Source organism: Nipponia nippon, unplaced genomic scaffold (assembly GCF_047370975.1).
Source record: "Nipponia nippon isolate SJK-2023a ecotype South Korea unplaced genomic scaffold, ASM4737097v1 scaffold_8, whole genome shotgun sequence".
Taxonomy (NCBI): Eukaryota; Metazoa; Chordata; class Aves; order Pelecaniformes; family Threskiornithidae; genus Nipponia; species Nipponia nippon.
In genome coordinates this window covers 42,529,103-42,540,416 of record NW_028262402.1, presented here as the reverse complement: position 1 = coordinate 42,540,416, position 11,314 = coordinate 42,529,103, and the positions used below count along the sequence as shown (strand labels likewise).

The following is an 11,314-nucleotide window of genomic DNA, read 5'->3' as shown; positions in this document are numbered from 1 at the left end:
GCAATAGCTACACAGAGCAAAACCTCCAAGGATACTATGAAAAAATTTCTAACCATTTATATGCAAACATGGCTACAGAACACAGAGACTTTACTCTGTGAACGTAGATCCTGGGAGACAGAGTGGCTGAACAGAGTTTAGAAGGCAGCTGTAAGACCCAGGCTACCCAGACTCAGCCAACCATACAAACACCTGCCTATATATCTGTCTCAGAGAAAAAAAATAGAATACTGTAACCATTTAAAGAACAACGCTAATCCAGATATTCCTTTGTGCTTCTTAGGACTCCGTCCAGTAAATAAAAATCTCTTAATAGTGCTGGCTCCTCACACCGACTTGTAGTTGAGATCAACATAGCTGTCTAAAGCATGAGAAGATGGCCATGACTAGCAAGGAACTGCCCAATAAGCTCCTTAGACACATGAATACATCTACCTCTCTACTTTTGTATGCAGAAGTCGAGGCTTACCTTTTGGAAAAACTGCAAAATCCATCTTCATGATGGCATTTCATATTAAACTGATGGAAGAATATGGTGTTACCATTGACTGGAGATTTATGTTTATGATTTGCCAGGTAATGATGTCAGATGTGGTCAGGTGTAATTTAAACATGGGTGTATCAGACTTGCAATACAGACACACAATGCCACTGATTTATAGCCTTGCTATTAGAAAAAGTAGAGGTAAACTCTCTGTCACCTACCCCTCAGATTAGTAACATTACAATGTTGAGCACATCACAGATGGCATTTACAGGTGCCATCCCGGGGTGGACGCCCCAGCATTTACACTCACATAGTCTTTCCAACAACCATCTCTTGATAGATCTGCTCACACAGGTTATTCAGTCAGATCTGAATGTAAATACAACTCTGCAACAGAGTAGTCTCCACCACAATACAGGCAGCGTGCACAGAAAAGCAAACTACCAAGGAAACAGCTGAAATGTGGTTTGAAATTCTGAAGCTAACTTTGCCGCTTGGTTAAGCCAGTAATAAACAACCGTATTACTGAGGCTAGTGTAGCAGCACTTTAGAAGACCATCACCCCTCGTTTCTATGTTGACATTCTCATTACAACAGATCTGCAAGGCTGATGTCACACTTTGGACAGCTACAGTTTCAGGTTAAAAATGCAAATGCCACTGTTGAGTTGCCAAATGAATTACATAGGACAATGGCGTTTCAGCTCTTCTCGCATGCGGGTGCACTGTCCTCTTACCTTTTAAAAATCACAATCAAAAGGTTAGAGCTCCAGCTGTGGCTGGATTTGAAGAGCTGTTGCAAGCTATGGGTGACACCATTTAAAAGGAAAAAAGAAGTGCCAGTTCTCAACTGAAATAATTCATGCAGCTGAGCTTTCAACATCATTCACAGCTCTTGATTTAGCTCCTTTTGTAAAAATGAAAGTTAAAAGCAGTGCAGCCATGTGTGTAAATTGGTCACCATGCCCAGGCAGCTTCCCAGGCCAGAGCACACACAGACTGGAAGAAAAAGACTGCAGTCAAAAGCCAGGAGAAAGCATTATTCACATTCATACTATGTATACGTGAGAGGCCAGTCTTACTTTTCATGCATGTAATGTCTGCCAACGTGCACCCTGTGCCAAGTTTGTATTTTTATGCTGTATTAGGCTTGACATGAAATTTGCTTTTAAAATTAAAAATTAAAAATTTTAAATGCTGCAATTTTAAATTTAAATGCTGCAATTAAAATACTCATAGACATACATGAAAAACACTGCTTCATGTAGTTAAGAGGTTATTGTAAATAAAACTTTTTGAACAAAATCAAAATGTCTGGAACTGCACCATGACCTGCACTTTATACAGCCTGGCAATGAGGCCAGTGAAGGCAGTAGTTACCCAAGCACCTCATACCAATGAAAGTCAAAACTTATACCCACATCAGCCTTGCCTACAGCTTTATATTTTAGGAAGGCTGATTTTAAACCAGATCAGTTCCGGAACCAGTTTGGAGGCTGGCTGTATCACAAAGGAGAAGGTGATATGGGGCAGACTGAGCATTCAGCCATCAGAGGGCAGTTTGTTCCAGGCAGAAGCGCCCACTGAATTACAGCATCACAGAGCCTCATCCACCTCTGCACAGCAAGGGAATCCTGAGCGGTGGCTGTTATGAACAAGGGGCCCATGGGTTGCTTTCAAGGTGCTTTCTGTGGACAACCCATCTTAAAGCATTTGCAGAGTCACTGTGAACAGCCAGCACCCACACAAAGGCCTGCCCTAACAACACCAGTTTCAAGGACATAGAATCATAAACCATAGAATCATCAAGGTTGGAAAAGACCCTTAAGATCATCGAGTCCAACCGTCAACCTATCACTGCCAAGTCCATCTATACCATGTCTTCAAGCACCGTATCTATCCGTTCCTTAAATATCTCCAGGGAGGGAGACTCAACCATTTCCCTGGGCAGCCTGTTCCAATGCTTGACCACCCTTTCGATGAAGAAATTTTTCCTAATATCCAACCTAAGCCTCCCCTGGCGCAGCTTGAGGCCGTTTCCTCTCATCCTATCGCTTGTTACTAGGGAGAAGAGACCGACACCCACCTCGCTACAACCTCCTTTCAGGTAGTTGTAGAGAGCAATAAGGTCTCCCCTCAGCCTCCTCTTCAAACTAAACAATCCCAGCTCCCTCAGCTGCTCTTTGTATGACCTGTTCTCTAGACCCTTCACCAACTTCGTTGCCTTCCTCTGGACACGCTCCAGCAGCTCGATGTCCTTCTTGTAGTGAGGGGCCCAAAACTGAACACAGTACTCGAGGTGTGGCCTCACCAGTACCGAGTTCAGGGGCACTATCACCTCCCTGGTCCTGCTGGCCACACCATTCTTGATACCTGGGCACACTGCTGGCTCATGTTCAGGCGGCTGTCAACCAATACCCCCAAGTCCTTTTCAGCCAGGCAGCTCTCCAGCCACTCCTCCACCAGCCTGTAGCATTGCATGGGGTTGTTGTGAGCCAAGTGCAGGACTCGGCACTTAGCCTTGTTGAAACTCATACAGTTGGCCCCGGCCCAATGATCCAGCCTGTCCAGGTCCCTCTGCAGGGCCTTCCTACCCTCCAGCAGATCGACACTTCCACCCAACTTGGTGTCATCTGCAAACTTACTGAGGGTGCACTCAATCCCCTCATCCAGATCATCAATGAAGATGCTGAACAGGACCGGCCCCAGTACTGAGCCCTAGGGAACACCACTCATGACCGGCCGCCAACTGGCATTGACTCCATTCACCACCACTCTCTGGGCTCGGCCATCCAGCCAGTTTTTAACCCAGCACAGAGTGCACTCATCCAAGCCGTGAGTAGCCAGCTTCTCCAGGAGAATGCTGTGGGAGACAGTGTCAAAGGCCTTACTAAAGCCCAAGTAGGCAACATCCACAGCCTTCCCCTCATCCACTAAGCGGGTCACCTTGTCATAGAAGGAGACCAGGTTAGTGAAGCAGGACCTCCCTTTCATAAACCCATGCTGGCTGGGCCCAATCCCTCGGTTGTCCCGCACTTGCTGCATAACGGCACTCAAGATGACCTGCTCCATGACCTTCCCCGGCACCCAGGTCAGGCTGACAGGCCTGTAGTTCCCTGGATCCTCCTTCCAACCGTTCTTGTAGAGGGGTGTCACATTTGCTAGCTTCCAGTCATCTGGGACCTCCCCGGGTGACCAGGACTGCTGATAAATAATGGAGAGTGGCTTGGCCAGCTCCTCTGCCAGCTCCCTCAGTATCCTCGGGTGGATCCCATCTGGCCCCATGGACTTGTGCGCATCCAGGTGGAGGAGCAGGTCAGTGACTACCACCTCTTCAACAACTGGGACTTCATTCTGCATCCTATCTCCATCTCCCAGCTCAGGGGCCTGAAGAACCCAAGGATGACTAGCTTGACTATTAAAGACTGCGGCAAAGAAGGCATTAAGTACCTCTGCCTTCTCCTCATCCTTCGTGGCAAGGTTACCTTCTCTATCCAACAAAGGAGGGAGATTCTCCCTGGCCCTCCTTTTGTCACTAACATATTTATAAAAGCTTCTTTTGTTGTCTTTAACGGCGGTGGCCAGTTTAAGTTCCAGCTGTGCCTTCTCCTTTCTGATCTTCTGCCTGCATATCCTCACGACATCCTGGTAATCCCCCTGAGTCACCTGCCCCTTCTTCCAAAGGTGGTAGGCTCTGCTTTTTTTCCTGAGTTCTAGCCAAAGCTCCCTGTTCAGCCAGGCCGGTCTTCTCCCCCGCCTGCTCGACTTGCGGCATATGGGGACGGCCTGCTCCTGTCCCTTTGAGATTTCCTCCTTGAATATGTCCAGCCTTCCTGGACTCCTTTGCCCTTCAGGACTGCTTCCCAAGGGACTCTGTTAACCAGACTCCTGAACAGCCCAAAGTCCGCATGCAGTTGGCCGGAAGAAACAGCACCAGGAATCTCAACCAAAGCAGATGAACACACTGGCCACGGGCAGGGAGCACCCACTGCCTCCCACCACAAAGCCTCCCCCACATCAGCTCTGGGAACCGGCCTGGGATGATGCTGTTCCTGTGCTCCCCCTTACGCTGACCAGGGCCGCACCAGAGACCAGGAGAGGACACTGCAAAACATTTCCATCTGTTGTGCCTGTTTGCTCCAAAATGTACCTCTAGTCAGTATGCTCAGGAAGTTGCAGACTGCAGATATTTAAAACTCTGAAATTCTCTACAGTATGATATCACTGAGCTCAAAACGCTACCTATTAAATGTATCAATGATCTGATTTTCAGAAATACTGAGGCACTTAAGATACAAGTACAAATATGTAGCAAGGAAACGAACAGCTTGTTTAGACCCTTTTGACCATCCTCAGAAAGCAAGATCATTTTGTGTTTACATACATTTGAAAGTCTATTCTACAGCTCTTTGACCAAAGTGTTCTCCTACAGCATTCCTTGGCCAGATCTCCTTTTTCCACTATATTATATAAATGTATAGATTAAACCCCAATGTATTAAAATTGTACTGTTAACCATTTAGGAATTACAAAACTCCTTTACAGGAAAAAAAAAAATTCTGTGAGATGGGACACTTCACTTTTGTGTTCACAGTGACAGCAAATGGATCCATCATAGCCAAACAGGGCAAGAGCAGCAATAATACCTTGTTATGCTTTCCCCACTAAAAGGAAAATGTTTAGTCTTTACTGATGAAACAGGAAACATATGAAAAAAACAGAAAGCCATGTTCCTGAACAGGTTACAAAAAAATGTCAGCTACCTTACCTAGACTTGAATTGCCTTTTGCAATAGTGATAGTCTTCTCATACATGTTCTTGACCGAATTTGGGGTTGCGGAACTTCCCTCCAAAGATACTGGGCATCTCTTTTCCATTAAAAGCACTTGATCCTAACACAAGGGAAAATAACATCAGTTCAGAATACCGAGATAAAAATAAGACTGGACATACTGACTTCAGCTTATCTTACCTTACACAAAAGCTAGGCGCATAATTAATACAGATTCCTTGTACTGAAATTGGAAAAGTCAGTCCATCAAAGATCAAACCAACATACATAAGGTTTCTATTTTCATTCAGGTAATATAGCAAAACTACCACAAAGTATGCTTTCAATTTAGGGACATCAGTTACACTCTTAAAATTAGTGGGATGAATTCAAGGGCTCTCAGGCTCGTTCACACAGATGTCTGACAATGTGCCAATGCTAAAGTAACAACAAATCTTGTAAGAAATTGCAGCTCTTTAAAGAATTTCTTAATAAATCACTGAATGGAAGAAAAAAGAAACACATGCCACAGTGACTGTCATATACAGGAATATTATGTTTGCACACTGTAGCATCACAGGTCAGTTTGTGAGGTGAACTGCACAGGCTTGCACAAACACCAGGATGCAAATCTTTCACACCACTGCCCCTTGGCTTCCCAGGCCTTGTTTCCAGCCGTGCACCTCCTCCTTGCGCCCATGCCTCTGGAGAGGTTAACAGCGGTAAGAAAAGGTCCCTGGCCTGCCCAATGGGTACACTGTGGTCCAGCAGTGTCTACTGCTGTGAGGTATGAGCAGATTTTTACATAACCCTCTATCACCAGTCTCTGGGAGATGACTATCTTGATGTCATAAATTATCTCCTGTTTTGGGTAGGTCTAAATCCTATGTTTTGATGTGAGCTACCACATCTGATGGACATTTATAATCAACCAACCATTCACGGCTGTTGGCCAGTGTCAATTTCTGTAGGAGATTCCATGGTTTAATATGGCCTTTCCATAGTTTTTTTTTTTAATTATTATTAAAAAAAAAAGTTTACTTTTCCAGTGGGATCAAGCTGCATGGTAGTAGCAAGGCTTGTACTTCGTGCAATTTCTGCTGTTGTCTGAGATCCAGTCCACGTTGCTGTGTTTTCACTTTCACTTTGGTTGGTATCCGAAACATCCAGAGGCAGAAGATCCGTTTTAGTAAAACCAGTTGTAGTTTCCAGGCTATTGCCCCCAGACTTTTGCTCTCTCACTCTCTGATTCAGATCCATGTTGAACAGGTTCTTGTCAGTTACACAGAAATCAGCTACAGCATTTGAACATTCCTCTCCAACAGACTGTTAAACACAGGGGACAATGAACAATCAACATTCTATTGTAGTATAACTAAAAAGTACATTTCATGCTAAAATCTTAAACAGAAACTAATCTCACAGAATTTAAACATATTTGTTGCAACATCAGTGTCTTCAGTACATCCCTACAGCCGTTTTACTATAAAATTTACTTGATTCCTCAGACAATTTCTTCTGTTTTAAAATACCAGAAATCAATGAAAATGAAGTTACTGCTGAAAGCCGAATTCTCATTTGGTACTCATCAATAAATATCCACTAATTTCATCAAAGTAATGTCCTCTCACACATTCTCAAACTAGACATAATGCTACCAAGTTATTAAAATTAAAGCTTCCAATTCTCTTTCTCAGGTAGAAGAACTTTGAAGGATCAAGGTCTTTACTTTCAAAACACTTAGCAAGCAAAGAAGAATTTCGAGAAGCTCAGACAACAAGCACACAATCTAATCATCCATTTAACTGAGTAGAAACAGATTTAGACATCCTTTCCATACAAAGAGGGAAAAGTAAAAACTCGGTCAAATCTCAGCAAAAAATGAACATGGAGGTTTAGAACTGTGACAACAACGAAATACAATGATGCAGTTACAGAAGCTTAGCAGTTAGTACTTATTTATTATTTATTTAGTCCTATTTATTTATTTTTTATTTAGCCTTATTTATTTAGTCCTATGACGAGCAGCTGAGGGAACTGGGGCTGTTTAGTCTGGAAAAAAGGAGGCTGAGGGGAGACCTTATCGCTCTCTACAACTGCCTGAAAGGAGGCTGTAGCGAGGTGGGGGTCGGTCTCTTCTCCCTAGTAACAAGCGATAGGATGAGAGGAAACGGCCTCAAGCTGCGCCAGGGGAGGCTTAGGTTAGATATTAGGAAAAATTTCTTCACCAAAAGGGTTGTCAAGCACTGGAACAGGCTGCCCAGGGAAGTGGTTGAGTCCCCATCCCTGGAGGTATTTAAAAGACGGGTAGATGTGGTGCTTAGGGACATGGTTTAGCGGTGCACTTGGGTAGTGCTAGGTTAACGGTGGGACTTGATGATCTTTAAGGTCTTTTCCAACCTAAATGATTCTACGATTCTATTGCAAGTGTATTGATTATGGCTGCAGTACTAGGATTAAATTCTCTACACAAAATTTGTTCAGATTTTCAAGATTCCAAGGTCCTGCACTTCAAATATTTTCAGGGATTTCAATAATCACAACCTTCTGAAAAAAAATCTTCAAATATTCTACTAACTAACTAAATAATTTTAAAAACATGTAGGACATTAGACATTACAAAGATATATCAAGGACTTAGAGGTTGGACTTGAAGGCTCTATATCAATATTAGGGATTTTTCTCTGTAAATGTAGTCCTAAGAATATCTACCTCTTTCTGTCTTAGTTGTTATCCACTGGTCCTATTAATTCTTCTATTCCTTTTCCAAAAAGTAAGGAAAACATGTTTCCCAGGATTTTGGAATATTTTGCAACATTTTGTATCAAGGGCCTTAGAATTAGTTTTTGTCACCTTTCATGCAGTATGTACATGCCTGCTCTGTTCCCAGACAATCATCAAAAAAGGTTCACCTGTAAATAATTGGTTTAAGTAACATCTGAGAAGGTAACTGAGCAAAGCCTAAATATAACTAATGTGCATGATGTAATCAATGAAATAAATTTCCTATCTTTTGGAAAACACAACACCAGGACTATAATCTATTTAAATTATTTCATTAGGTTTCAAAGAATGCTGGGACATCTACTTTTAAGTCTGTTTTGTATCCATTTCCAAATCAGTGAAAATAAGACCCAGATCGTATTCAGTATTTATTCCATATGCCATACATACATATTAGAGCTGCAGCATATGCCCATTTTTATTTTTGTTTCACTTAAAGAAAAGCCAATGCTGTAATTTTTGAAGACAAACACGATTTCAGGAATTTGTAACTACAGCAACATGTGGCCTCATTAGAGCATTTGCATTACTTTGACTTTAACTAGTCTTTTTCTTCATCTATTTTAAAAGTGACACCAAAGGCATTCAGAACCTGCCAACTGCCCTGCAGTCAGAAATAGCTGAAATACCTCTGCATTCCTCATAGCATCTAATAGCAATTTTTACTGCATTTACTTGCTTCAAAAGCCTTCTTTTATGAACAGATTTTCTCACTATGTTTACTTTGTAAAGTCACTCATAACTGCAGAGTATAAAATGTTACTTGATGAGAACTTAATACTCATTTTATACTGGCGCACAGAAAGGAACATTGAAAAGTTGGGACTGTAATCTTTAAAAAACCATGTAAACCGAAGCCATCTTTAAGTCAATGCTGAAAATAACTTAAGACTTTCTAGAGCCTCAACATGATATATAATGTAAATCCAGCCTCTATCTCATAAAATGCTTCTCAGCATGCAAAATGCATAATCCGTTTAAGTAACAATTACAGAGTTAAACAATGCAATCTGTCCACTGGCACAGCAGAGATGTGCTCTTCTGTGGATTAGCAGAAACCATTAGAAGATGAATTTAGCTTTCCAACCAGTGCCTCGTAAAGGCTGAACATATTCCAGAAGGGATAAAAGGAGTTACTGCAGCTCAGGTGTGGAGGAAAAAGCAGCAGCTACTCTATTCAAGACCACAGACTGCAAACCCTGGAAGAAACCCTTACAATGTTGTTTTCAAAGATAACTGCTAGGAGAAATGACTTGGAAGACTCTGGATTAGCAAAATAAATCTACAGATTGCCAAGAGAAAGGAACATGAAAAAACATGGAGAGAAACACAACACCAACTCTGATACAAACAATCAAGTCTTTATGGGTATGTGACCAGCAAGAAAAAAGATACTGATCTTTGTAATACTCTTAAAGAACTTATCTTCATCTACTGACTTTAAATAGAAATTATTAGTTATCAGGGGTTTGATATATACAGATTTACTTTTAATTACAGTATCATTATGAACATTTCATTCAAGAACACAGTAAATGAATTAGCAAACATACTAGCTATGAAGCATAAAAGCAAAGCTTAGGATGAAAACTTACTCTTGCTTTTCATACCTAAAATACTGCAGAATAACGCAGTTATTTTGTGTTACCACTCTTTACTATGCTCTGAGGTAATAACAACTAAGTTTTTGTAGCAGACTGCTCACCACAGCTTTAACACTACAAACATCTCACCATACTTTACCTGGCTATACAAAACACAAATCCAAGCTTTCAGCCTTCTAGCTGCCTCTTTCTTCAACACAGATGTCTGAAAGACACCAGCACTACCCTGAACAAAACTGCACTTTTATCTGGTAACCAACAGTGCAGTTTGAACCAGGATGACAAAAAACATTTCTATCTAATAATACAGCCTTTTCACACTTAAAATCAAAGTTTGTCATCGATAAAACCACCCTCTTTTTTACCTTGGGAGTTGACAATGGAAGAGAGAAGCTGTAGTTCAGCTCACCGCTACCGGCACTGCCATGCAGAGCTATCATTGAAGCCTGGAAGACGTCACTCTCTGGCAAATACTGCGATTCAAAGGTGGACTCATCCGCTAGATCTGCCTCGCCAGAGTCCACCTAACAACAGAAGCAATTCAATCAGCCAGGCTATCTGTTACCTTCACACCACATAAGCCCCGAACACAGTAGCACCTCAGCCGCTACATACTGACTGACACTTTCCTTCTTTTTTTTTTTTTTCCCCTCCATGTTTTACATTGAAGTTATATTTGCACAGCACAGTGGGAGAGATTTCTGCTTCCAGTTACAATTCATGTTACTATGTCTTCAGAGGTTGCAAAGAATATATGAAGTAAAGTGAGAGTCTCAACTGGAATGAGTTGCAGGGCTGAGGCAGGCTGATACCTGCTAATAGAAGTATGAGGTGTTGGGAGAATTATGCTGTACTCAATGGTGTCAAAATTTTGATTTGTTTAGGGCTTTTTTTTTTCTTTTTCATTTTCTTTCACAAGAATTAGCACTGAAAAAATAATGAGCTTCACGTAGTGCCACCTGTCAGGAATCTCCACCCAACCCAATAGGTTCGGTTGCTCTTAAAAGGGTACAAAAAATAAAATTCTGGAAACTGCAATGTTTTCCAATACATTTAAAAGAAACATTTATAACATGATTTTTTTATGATTTCAAAAACATTTTACATTTGACAACAAGATTAATATGAACAATTCTCCTGTCTTACATGAGAAATAAAATTTTAAAAAGAGTTCCAGACATGGGCAGTATTTTTTGCCTTTTTTTTTTTTTCCTTAAATGAAATATAAATTTTTTCAAGAGTCATACACTTTCAAATAGTAGAATAAAATTAAGCCCTAAAAGACTTAATTTATGGTGCTTCACGTACTACACTTTGACCTCAATTTCTTCTCACCTAGTAGAGCTCAAGAAAGCAGTGCACACTAGCAAAAATGATCAGTGAGCTCAGAGCCATGACTATACCATAACCTTGTATGAAGCAGCCAAGTGCACCCATCTGCAGAGATGGGATCTAAGCATTGTTTTTCAGCCTCTGTGGTTAATCACACTATGAATTCATTATGTGAGATTCACAACAATAGGAATAGCAACAATCTGCAGTGATTCAACATATTGATTCCTTTTTGGGGTGCGAATGATCCATTTTTTATTGTCTCAACCCTAAACAGCTAAATCAAACTGCTCCTTTGGTGTAACTTACTCAGCCCATCTTCTGGAAAATGCACACT

General features: G+C 41.5%; 1 protein-coding gene across 21 annotated transcripts in view; it reads right to left on the bottom strand.

Annotated features, from left to right (window-relative positions):
• MPDZ (multiple PDZ domain crumbs cell polarity complex component) overlaps positions 1–11,314 on the bottom strand; it is a 101,224-nt gene that overhangs the window by 44,241 nt on the left and 45,669 nt on the right. For 20 of the 21 annotated variants that reach the window (XM_087741888.1, XM_087741890.1, XM_087741894.1 and 17 more), the window contains 3 exons: positions 10,011–10,169; positions 6,299–6,583; positions 5,255–5,378 (listed from right to left, as the gene is read on the bottom strand). In XM_087741888.1, the coding sequence (XP_087598014.1) occupies positions 5,255–5,378; positions 6,299–6,583; positions 10,011–10,169 (568 nt within the window). The remainder of the gene's footprint in view (positions 1–5,254; positions 5,379–6,298; positions 6,584–10,010; positions 10,170–11,314) is intronic. The other variant, XM_087741900.1, reaches the window with a different exon arrangement.